At 31.5% G+C, this 12,453-nt stretch overlaps 1 protein-coding gene across 1 annotated transcript in view; it reads left to right on the top strand.

Annotated features, from left to right (window-relative positions):
• LOC148283550 (uncharacterized) overlaps positions 1-6,686 on the top strand; it is a 304,823-nt gene extending 298,137 nt beyond the window's left edge. The window contains exon 7 of the mRNA XM_088243686.1: positions 5,487-6,686. Within this exon, the coding sequence (XP_088099812.1) occupies positions 5,487-5,542 (56 nt within the window). The 3' untranslated portion in view covers positions 5,543-6,686. The remainder of the gene's footprint in view (positions 1-5,486) is intronic.
• Positions 6,687-12,453: the final 5,767 nt, after the last annotated feature.

Below are 12,453 nucleotides of genomic sequence, written 5' to 3'. Positions count from 1 at the left end.
GAAAACGGTGTTGGACAGAAAATGTTCTTGGACATAATTTAAATTGTACATTGGCGGGCTTATTGCCAAATGGAAATTTCTTCCAACCAACTAATAAATTTATTTGTATAATTTAAGTTGCAAAACATATTCATAGAAAATAAAAATAAAATATACTTAAGATAAAAAAAAATAGAAATGTATTGGTTAATGAATTACCTTAAATCAATACTAATACCAATGGAAAAAAGAACAAAGAGGAAAGAGGAAAGGAGGAAAGATTAAGGTAGAGAAAAGAGATGTTTCTTCAGACGTGATTTAAACAGAGATACTGTAGTAACATCTTTTATAGTGGATGGGAGATGATTTAACAATCGAACCACATGGACACTATATGAGTTCAAGAAGAAGGAGGGATTGTGGATGAGAATTAAGAGAAGAGGTAAACCATAAACTTATAAGCTTTGAAATTGTTCATGGATGTATATAGGAGTATTAGGACTGTGAAGTACAGTGAACCGAAGTGAAAGGGAGTGATAGTCTCTCCGCTGTCTAATCTTAAGGCATTTCAGTTGCCTGCGATAATCAGAAATGTGGTCATATTCCCTAAGACCAAAAATATACCTTAAATAAAAAATCGTCAACAGTCCCAGTCAGTTCAAATCTCGACTAAAATTATCATTGTTTCGTTTGTCATATCCTTAAATTTAAAATTAGAAAGTTTAATATGTAGAAAATTTACTAATGTTGAGAATGTAAAACATTTAAGTTTGTAAGTGAAAATTCTTGATGGAAGTTCATAGATATATATTTTATAAATAAAAGACGAGTGATACTTTGAAATAAAATAAAATACATTGAACTCCTTATTACAAATACTAGTCTCGAAGATGTCGCGAAAGCGATGAAACCGGTCAGTGGATTTTCCAAATTCAGAATGTAAGTTTAAATATAGTGTTGTAAAGCACCCATAAGGTGTTTTTTTACATAAAAATGGCGCTATATTCCTCAGCCTAAAATTTTTAATTAGGAGTTATGTTATTTTTTGTTATTAAAGTGATTTTTGAACTCAAAAACACATGTCCTTAATGGGACCAGTAAAAAGTGCATGAGCACTTTTGACGCTCTAAAATACCCCTAAAAGTTGAAACACTTGACAATCGTAAATCACTAAATCAGGGCTGTAAAAAATAATTCCATTGATAGATTATTCCGAAATTCATTTCCCGCATTTTAGTTTAGTTTAGTTTAACATCATCATCTCTCTTTCTGCATCCAGCGGTTCATAGGGCACTGTATTGGTAAACCAAATGCAACTTAGTTCGATCATCTGTTACATGCATGTAAAGTGATACAGGATTCTAATTACATTTCACACACAGAAGTATACAGTTCATCCACCTAGGCAGATATAATACTTCATATAACCTTTTAAAAACATATAATTATATTTCATATTCAGTAATTAGGTGTTTTAAAAACTCAATAAATTGAGGTGAGCTGAGTTAGCCATAATATTATTTCAATAGGCTGGACTTCTCCTGACTTGCTAAATATGATTCAATTCCGAATACCTGTTAGGACTACTAGAACATAATGTGCCATTTCATATATAAATTGCTGCAACAAATTATGCTATTAATTTACCTTTTCCAAGAATACACAGTCTAGGAAAACAAATCAGTTGTATTGACATTTTTTACTTTAGCCAAATCATTTCGACTTTTTTTTTATTTTTTTTATTTATTAATAACAAATTAAAATACAAGATAACAACTAAATACATTTTTTACATTAATCAAATACAAACATTTACATTAACGTTTCCCATTACGTAAAAAACAAAAAAAAATCTTGTGTACATAATGGGGAGTGACGTCTTACAATAGACTATTTTATTTTAATCAATAATAATATTTTTAGAATAACATAAATAAATTACAAAAAAGATATTAACTATGTTTTCAATCAGTGTTACACAAAGAAGAATATTATTCCTGACTATACTTTTTATTATCTTTGTTCATTTCATTAAAGAAAAATATTCCTCTGTAAGTATAATGATGTTGTGCAGTAGTTGTTTTTAATTTAGGAATTAAGATATTACCACCTGTTTTAGGTCGCGTACTTACGTTTTGAGACATAGAAATATAACTATTTATTTTATCTTTATGTATTTAAAGCAAACAATTCTTTTTATATAGCAATTTTTTATCTAAAACCTTCATTTAAAAAAAAAGAATTGAACTGTGGGAAAAGTAGACGGTTTTTTCAAAATAACTTTTATAATTATTTTTTGTATTTTTTCAACCGGTAAAATATTTGTTTTAAAAGCACCACCCCATCCGATTATTCCGTACTGTAATATGGATTGGGTGAATACAAAGTAAACTGTTTAATATATTAAAATAAAATAAAATCGTTTTGTTTTTATGCACCACTTATATTTTTATAATTTGACAACCAACTAGTTTCGGCAATACTATGCCTTCTTCGGGGCTAATTACAAACTAACATATTTATTTTATTTATTATCATTATATTTAATAATCAAAATTTTTATTTATACAAAGTTGCTTTGACTGCCTAATTTGGGTTATTTACCCCGTAACAAATGTAGTAAAAACATAGTAAAAATGTAGTAAAAACATAGTAAAAATGAGTAAAAACATAGTAAAAACGTAGTAAAAATGAGTAAAAACATAGTAAAAATGCAGGAAAAAAACGAAGAAATAACTTAATCAAATCAAAGTAATAAATGTAGTGAAAACATAGTAAAAATCATTAAAAATATATAAATATTGATTTAAAAATATTTTAAAACTCAGTAAAATGCGAAATAAAAACAGAATACATAGTGTGAAACTATCATAAAATGTACAAATTTTTCACAGTGAAGGTGTTGTCAAATTATAAAAATATAAATGGTACATAAAAACAGAGTGATTTTATTTTATTTTAATATTAAAAAAAATAATGTTCTACAAAGTAAGTGCTTCATACATCAAAAATATACATATTTACTGTATTTAAATATAGCAATATTTTTTCTACTTGGAAAATAATTTAAAAAAATGAGGCGCCAATGCCACAATTGAAAACATAATCTGGCAACCCTGTATTTTCTTAAATTTCAGAACACAGAACATACCGAAATAAGACCCCAGAAAACGGAATAAAAATGCGTCGGCAAAAAACTTTTTTTCTGGGATGCGTGTTTCTTTTTGTACACAAGTTAAGGGTTACGGCTTCGCCAGGTCAGGAATGTAGCGGAGAGCTATATATCAACCCTAGCGGGGTGTGATTCTCAACGCGTCTTGTCACAACACGAGGGTAAATAATGACCATGACAAATGGACACGGAATACGTGTTCAAACACGGAATTTTGCGAATTTAAGATTTATTACGTAAAAAAAAGTGCGATATGATATTTTTTTAAAGTTTTCGTTCAGTACCACACGGTGGGATTTATAAATAATAAAATAACACTAAACTTTTTCAATTATCATCATTTTCAGAATTTCTTTTACTGCAACAATTAGTGCATGGGGCATTATGCATTTGGCACCAAATGCAGCGTATTTTGACCAATAAGAAACTTCTGTGGCTAAAAAAAATATATTGTGCATAGACTATTAAACTAAGCCAAATAGCCGATTGTTTAAAGTTTTGTATTTATGAAATAACTCCGCTTGTGAAGTCAGAGGTTTTCTTCCGCTTATTCTAGGATCAGTTATGCCCATCGGTCCATTCACGGCAAGCAAACCGGGAATCTTCCATACTTCCATATCATATGAACCAGTGACATCGTTCAAAGTAGTTCTTTTTTTTTCGTACATTTTCAGGAAACTTTGCCTTACAATTTAATGCCCCAATTTTTCCGCGCGCAAGAAAACATTAATTCTTTTCAATTTCCCGTAGGGCTGAAGTTCCTCATTGTCAACTTATTTTTTTTTTCTGTTTTGTTTATTTAATTGTTATTTTGTTTCATTTACCTTTTGACTATACCCTTTGCCCTTGAGGTATTTTATTACGAAAATGGCGCTATATAAGTTATCCATAATAATTAGATATTTTATATTTATACACTCTAGTAATTATTATCGTTATCACGGCCATTATAGGTAACTTACATAGCGCTATTTTTGTAAAAAAAATACATCAAAGGCGCTTTACAAAGTGACTTTATAAATAAATAAATTTAATTGTAACTCTTTGAATTTGTAATTTAAGCAAAACGATTTCCTTTTTATCACATGCTACGGATTTATTCAAATGATTGAGAACAAGTGGGTAATAAGTTTTTTTTTAAACATCACTTTATTCTCACCGCCACGCACCTCTGCTGGGAGACCATTCCATGCCATGGGGCCTGCAACCGCAAATGCGCGTCGCCGAATTTAGTGCGCTGTTTGCCTACAGTCTGTATTAAATACTGCAGCGAAACTCTCTTAATTCAGTCATATCACTCCACTACTTCGGGAATTACACTAGCTACGTTATCCACAGATGGTGGAATACAAACTCTGTTGGCTTATGTATAAGTCACTGCACAACTCTGCTCCGGAATATCTAAGGGAACTCTGCATTCCAGATGAACTAGCTGACGGGCGTCTTACGCGTAGATCAGCTACGTCTACGGCGTGAGAAAAAGTTATTATACCTCTACGCAAACAGCACTCTAAATTTAGTGAACGCGCATTTTCGGTCGCAGGCCCTATGGCATGGAATGCTCTCCCAGCAGAGGTGCGAGGCTGTGAGAGTGAAGTGATGTTTCGGAAAAAGCTTAAAACCCACTTGTTCTCTAAATCATTTGAATAAATCCGTAGCATGTGACAACAAAATAGATTGTTTTAATTAAATTACAAATTTAAAAGCTTCAATTAAATTAATTTAACAATAGAATCACTATGTAAAGCGCCCTTGAGATATTTTATTACGAAAATGGCGCTATATAAGCTATCCATAGTAATAATAATTTAAGGTATTCTCCATCCCTGTTGTAATTTGTTATGACTTATTTATTGTTTTTTTTTTGTCCTCTTGTTCTCTTAATGAAGGCTGTCGAAGACGATCTTTCGACTTTATTCGGTGGAATTAGGGAGCGCTGGATTGGCGTGGGAAGAGGCAATAATGCTGGCTGGCAAAAGGGTCTCCTGGAGCCAACTGGTGATGTCCACACGCTCCACTAATAATAAGAAAAGAAGACGGGTTAAAACAATATATTAATACGTTATTTTTGGTTTTACGATTAATATTATGATTACTGCTGCTATTATAATTTCGTTAAAGGTTCGTTAATTAGTACATCTATTACATTAGATAAGATGATTAATATAACTTATCAGATGGGAATCTAGGGACAGTGAAATATTACAGTCAACCTTTAGAAGAAATATTCCACGTTGACTCTGCCAGGGATCTAACCTGGGACCCCGATCATGGTTGGCGAACGCGCCATATATTACTGTTATCTAAACTTACCTCTTTTCTCTTTTTGTTACAGGTAAGAATTCTGTGGTGCATAAGAATACCATCATTAATGTAGTAAGTAACGAATAAAACACATTTTTATTTATTTATTAACAGAAAACAACATCCATTATAAAAAAAACACAAATATTTACAAATATACTAAAATTGTAGGCCAATTATAGTTTTCTATACGTTACTATATACAATGTCGAAAAAATAAGAAAAAAGCGTACCTTTAAAAAGTTACTCCGCATCATTCCACACGTAAAAAAATATATTTCAATAATGAAATAATAAAAAAATAAAAGAAAAAGTTTTTTGTTTACTCGGACTTAAAAATCCTTTCGCCGGCGGATCCATACGGAGTAACCCCAGATCAGCCTTCCCTCCTTTCTTCTTTCAAACAAGAGATCAAACAATCCAATAATGAAAATATTAAAGTGTACAAAGAATCAAATATAATGTTGGAACAGTTGGATTAAATTATAATAATTACTTTTAATTACGGTTCTAGCATTTTCTTTAAATTTGTTTAAAGTGAGGAAATATATATCTATTTCAGCAAAAAACGTGTTATAATTATTTACAATTCTTGGCAAAGATGCATTCTTAATATTATTCGTGCTTGAAATATTAACATGAAATAATTGTTGTAGCCGATTTGTACGTTGAGGGATACGAATTTTAATTTTCTCAAGCAGTTGAGGGCAATCGAGTCAAGTAATATCGCCATTCAAAACATTCTTAAGAAGAAACGCAATCTGATTTTTCTTCATACAAACGTAATGCAGTATTTTCTTCCTGGATTATGACACTAAAGCATGAATTGAATGAAAATATATGCGTCTAAACATTCGGCATACTTCATTTCAATTATTATGGCTTGATACGGGCACAGCCTAAAAAGCCTTTATACGTCCATTAAATTTAAATGAGTGTAATTTTGAATATAAAAAAAAATACAAATGTAAAACGCCCTTGAGGAGATTTTTCACAAAAATGGCGCTGTATAAATCAGCCAAATTTATTATTTTTATTATAAATAAGGCCCCTAGAAACTGCGCATGGGTTTTTTTTAAATATATATTTGACCCCTGCCTTACGTGTCATGTACAAGGCTAAGGTACTCTGAAAACATCGTTTCTGTTTGTATTGGAAATGGGATGTTCGATCACTGATTTTGGTTTATTACCTTTATGAGTCCAATCTCCATTGTTGCAAAGTCCAAAAACAATCGCGCGTGATAACTACTTTTAACGACAGTGTGGATATCTGTTAAGGATATTCCATCTTTCCTGCATTCTGCTTCAAGATTATGGCGCTGTAAACTGAAAAATGGGCACTGAAATAACATATGTTCGATACTCTGTGAAGAAATATCATCAGCAGCAAACTTCCGCCGTCATCACCAAAGTACTTTCGAAACGACCCAAATTTTTACCGGAAACAGCGTTAAGTAAATAACAGCATTTATCGATATTCCTGGCCGATTACCTTTCTTTCCCATCCTTCCCTTGACCCGTCCTTAACGTACCTACCTTACAACAAGATAGAAGAAATTCAAAATTAGAAGATTCGGATTTAGAACAAAAACAAAACAACATTTTTCACTTCACATAAAATTGCATAAAAATTGCTTGGATTCGTCACGCGTCGTTGAAAACATTGTTACATTTTTGAGTGCATTTTGTCGTCCAGTACCCGAAATTGAAGAACATTCACATTCAAAACAAATTTTTAAATAAAAATAACTGCACATATAAATAGTGAAGCGAGAGATTTTTTTAAATTTTTTTATTTTATTTTTATTTATCTACGCCCAATGGGCATTTTTATGGACACATTTATACATAGAAAATGATTATAAAAAAATAGAAAGTTATTATTAAAAAATTAGAAAGACTCAATGGTTTATAGTAGACTTTGTGGGAGTGGAAGCGAGAGAGGTGTTTATAATTGATTTTGATTCAGTGATCGTTTGAAAGAAGACAACTTGTTATCAAAGAAATCAAGACTGGTATGTTTGTTGGCAGACCTAAGAATTCTGGGCATAGGGGAATGAAAACCATAGTTAGTTCTATGGATATCGGTATGAAAGAGTAAGTTTTGTCTGAGATTTCTAGTTGGGATAAAAATATGTAGATGTAAATCAAAAAACGTAGTACCTTATATAATTGGTACACATATTATTTATATTTGTTTTATTATATATTTTACTATATTATTTATGTTTAATTAACATGTATTCTTGGCACATATATATACTTTATATTTAAAATAAAGATGTTTAATTTCTTACATTTGATTAGGTAGGCATTTATAATTAAGTAATTTTGGTTTTTCTTTTTGATTTTATTGTTTTATTAGTATGGGACTACTTATGCTCTAAAGATAGAAAATCTCCATCTTAGAACAGGCTGTGCCATGTTAGATGGAGACTATCATAAACAGAGAACACTCCGTTTTCATTTGACATTAATTGGTTTTATATAGATTCCCTGTTATTCAGTATTTATATTATTTTTTTGCAATAAATTTATAAATAAATAAAAATATTAAAGGTAGGTATCCATTCCATGTTCCTATCCTTTCTTCAAATATTTCCTTATCACAAAACTAAATGTAATTCGTTTTTCATTTACTTTCCGCCTTTTCGTTAACACACGGAGCTATGAGAAGTTACGCATATATGTATATTTATTTTATTTTATTTTATTTGGGAGATCAACAGTTCTACATACATATTTATAGTAAACAAACAGATATAGTGTATAAACTCAGAACTAATAACAGATTTCCACAAAGTATACAAAGTTAGTAAAGAAAATATATTACAATCAAATAAGACAAGGATGCTTGAAGAGAGGATAAGGAGGGGAAGGGAGATGTGCATTTTAATTATTTATTGTTTAAATCGAGGAATGATGACTATTGCCCATGCGGTGATATTTTTGCGGTTGGGGTTATATGACTGGCCCAGTTCCATTTCGGGGTGTTTATCCACTGTATCTGTAGTCAGAAGTCAGGCAGAAACTGGTACACGGGCGCGATGTGGACTAACCTAGTGCTAGAGGAATATGTGGTACCTGGCAATAGCCGTATCTCGCCTATGACATATTGTAGTATGCAATAATAGATAGTAGTGTAATAGGAATTAAAATAGTGCGGCGCGCGCAGTCGGCCAAGGTTGGCCGGTAATAATAAACACCGGCGCATGCGCAGATCTGACACACTGCAGACCCGATTATCAATCACCTTCCTCCGTTATTCTCGACGACATTTTTTACTTATATTTAATTTACAGTGCATAATTTATCAATTTAAATAATAACACACCCCAAAATACATTAAACCAAATGCCCCGAGTGGAGTTGGGATACAGCAGAAAAGTGGAACATATTTGATACTACAAAATAAAAATTATAATGTGTAAGCAAATTATTCTACCAAATCCCAAAATGAACACTCCCACACTACTAGAAGTCGAACTGAAGGATGGGTCATGGGGTCTACCATAAACTCTGAATTCAGGCAAAGAAATTTCAGGTTTCTGGGCTTTAGAATATTAAATATGTTACCCAAACATCACAAAACCATGACCCGAATTCAATTTAATAAATTTGTAAAAAAATTGGTTACTGGGATTAGGTCGAGAAAAATCCGAAAATTTACTCAAAAACACTCTTACATAATAAATTATATAAATTAATATTGTATAACCGTATAGTTAATTAACCAGTAGGTAGTAATATCATTGTTTATTTTGCATAACAATGTCTGCCTTAAAACAGGTTGTGCCTAGTTAGGCAAACTAGATAAACAAATAAATGGTTACTGGATTTAGGTAAAAAATCGGAAAACTCACTAAAAAACATTCTAAAATAATAAATGGTATATATTATATACTAAACAAACAAACAAACCATCACGCCGTTTCCCCGTAGGGGTAGACAGAGAGGATAGAACGCCATATCACTCTAACTTGGCATACATACCTCGCTTCCTCTACATTCATCCATCTTCTCATGCACGCACAACGATTATTCCTACTTTTGACATGTCCGTCTTCAAGTATTTGATGGACTTGATCGTGCCATGTCTTTCTCGGTCTTCCTCGTTTTCTGCATCTATTAACATTCGCATCGTAGATCCTTTTAGCCGTTCTTTCGCTGTCCATTCGCTCTACATGTTCAAACCAACGCAGCACCCCTTTCTTGATTCTGTCGATAATGCATGTCTCAGCCTTACACACTTCACGGATCTCGACATTTGCATATATATTGTATAACTTTATACTAAATTAAGTAGTAGGTAGTCATGTTATTGTTTATTTTTGCATAAAAATGTCTGCCTTAAGCTGGTTGTACCTAGTTAGGCAGACTAGACATGATCCAGAGAAATCTATTACCTAAATTTGTATGTAGTAGATAAAGAAATTGTAATTTTTGTTAATAAACCATTATTATTATTATTAATTTAAATACAGTACCCGGCAATATATAATATATTGTACGTCGACATTTAGAAAGAGACCTTCGGTTATATTTGGCGTTGTAGAGCTTCGTCTTTGTCATACACGTGTCACGTGTCACGTGTAATGTCCTTCAGTGGTAGTTGAGCGTTCTCAAGGACGGTTGGGACAATTTTAAATTAACTATTAATAAAATAAACTCTCATACTTAAATAAAAACTATGAAACCAAAAATTAAATAAACTATCAGAAGTTTCAATAATTAAATAACTGTAAGCATTTATGACTTTTGAGATCTGCCAGCCTGAAAATATTTTTGAATTTTTTCTTGGACCAGTTGGTCAATGATATTTTTAGTATAACTAAAGGCTTTTACAGAAAGAAACACTGGATTTTAAATAACTCCCCAGGGAGTGCAATCCAGTCCTTGTCTAATCACATTTAGACTTACTCAAAATATTGTAGGTAAGACTGGAAAAGAAATCAAAAGCAATGTCCCAGAACTGCCTTATGTACAAGGGAATAAAACTATTTGAAAAAATGCCAGAAAGCATAAAAAATTAAATTAATGTAAATATATTTAAAATTAAATGTAAAAAGTATATATGTGAAAAATATTAGGTAGTAAATAGTGAATATAATTAATGAAAATGTACATATGAAACAGTTAATATTATAAATTAGGATACTAAGTGTATAATAGTGATAAATAATGTTAGAATAAGTATAGATGTAAATATTGTGTTGTAAATATATATTAGACTATGTAATACATAGAACTAAATAAATAAATAATAAAAAAAACTTTTCTTTTACGATTTAAATTAAATAATAAAAATTGTAATCGATTTATTCAAAAAAATTTGAGAATGGGTGGGTTTAAAGTTTTTTCGAAGCGTCCTTTTACTCGCATAGTTCTGCTGGGAGAGTTTTCCACGCCATCCATTGTACCTTAGACCGCAAATGCTTATTCACTAAATTGAGTACGCTGGTTTAGGATAATATAATAATAAGATCTTTACAGGTATAATGACTGTAGATGTAAATGATCTATGCGCAAGACATCTGTCAACTACTAAAATATTGCAAAAAAGGGCTTTCTTGCCATCATAATTATAATTGTTAAAATTTGTAAGAGAGAAGTAATTTCACACAGCCAAATGGATTGCAGCTCTGCGCAAGACTGATCCCCAGGAGTAATTTTTTGGAACTAATTACTTCAAAATAGCCGAAACCACTAAAAAACGAACAAATGTGAATTAAAACGAGTTTGATAAAAATCAACAACCTACACAACAACAACTAGATAGTAGACTGAGAGGATAGAACGCCACAACACTCTATCTTTGCATACATATCTCGCTTCCTCTACATTCATACATCTCCTCATGCACGCGCGCCGATTATTCCAACTTTTGACATGTCCATCTTATAGTATTTGTTCGATTTGGTCATGCCATGTCTTTCTCGGCCTTCCTCTATTTCTGCATCCATCAACATTCGCACTGTAAATATTCTTAGCCGTTCTTTCGCTGTCCATTCGTTCTGAACCAAACACGAGCTATTGCTTCTTGGTATAAAGACAGCACAGCATGTGTTACGGTAAACGGATCATGCACATCGTGGTTTGACATTCGTAAAGGAGTGAAGCAGGGATGTGTGATGTCGCCATGGCTGTTCAACGTGGATATTGATAACTGCATGAAAGAACTGAAAGGCTTAAGAATGAGAGCAAAAATAGGTGATTTAAATGTCAATTGTCTTTTGTATGCTGACGATGCCGTACTTATTAATAAATCAACAACCTAATCGCAAAAAATCAATTGTTTATTATTTTTTAAACCAAAAACTATTCGTATTATAATATTATGAATCAGTTATTAGGTATGCAAAATGAACGTTGTTATGCAGAAAGCAGCTAGCCATAGAAAAGTAAAACTAAGATAATAGCACCTTTGTGAAAAGACTTAATAATTTAATCTACACAATAGTTAGAATGTTTTTGACTTTAACAAATGATAAACAATGAATCCATTAGTTTTTTTTAAATATTACAAACGAGAATCTTTTTATGTAATTGAACAGTTTTAAGTACCGTAAGCTTTTTTTTGTGCTGTGGGTGTTTTCTACAAATTGAAAAATGCTGTTTTTTCGAGAGGTGATTAATACAATTTTTTGTATCAAAGCGGTCTGGCTGTTTTAAGCAGAACATAGAATTGACCTTACTGCACCCGATAACATAAATATCTCATTTTCTCGAAATTGTGGACTGGCTGCTTTCTGCATAACTACGTTCAAATGTTTTCCCTTTCTTTTGGCATAGATGTCAACATTGATAAACTCCCTGAGAAGTAAAATCCAGACTTGTCTACAAACATTTTGAAATACTCAAAATATTTTTAACACCAAAAATATTTAAATAAAAAATTGTACCAGTTGACTATTTTTAGTATTACTATTAATAGTATTTTTAGTACATTTTTAAACTTTGTTTGAAAACCCGTCCCCTGATGATTGTATGACCCGC

Source organism: Micrasema longulum, unplaced genomic scaffold (assembly GCF_059751315.1).
Source record: "Micrasema longulum isolate JH-2025_06_02 unplaced genomic scaffold, ASM5975131v1 h1tg000224l, whole genome shotgun sequence".
NCBI lineage: Eukaryota > Metazoa > Arthropoda > Insecta > Trichoptera > Brachycentridae > Micrasema > Micrasema longulum.
This window is presented reverse-complemented; position numbering and strand designations above follow the sequence as displayed.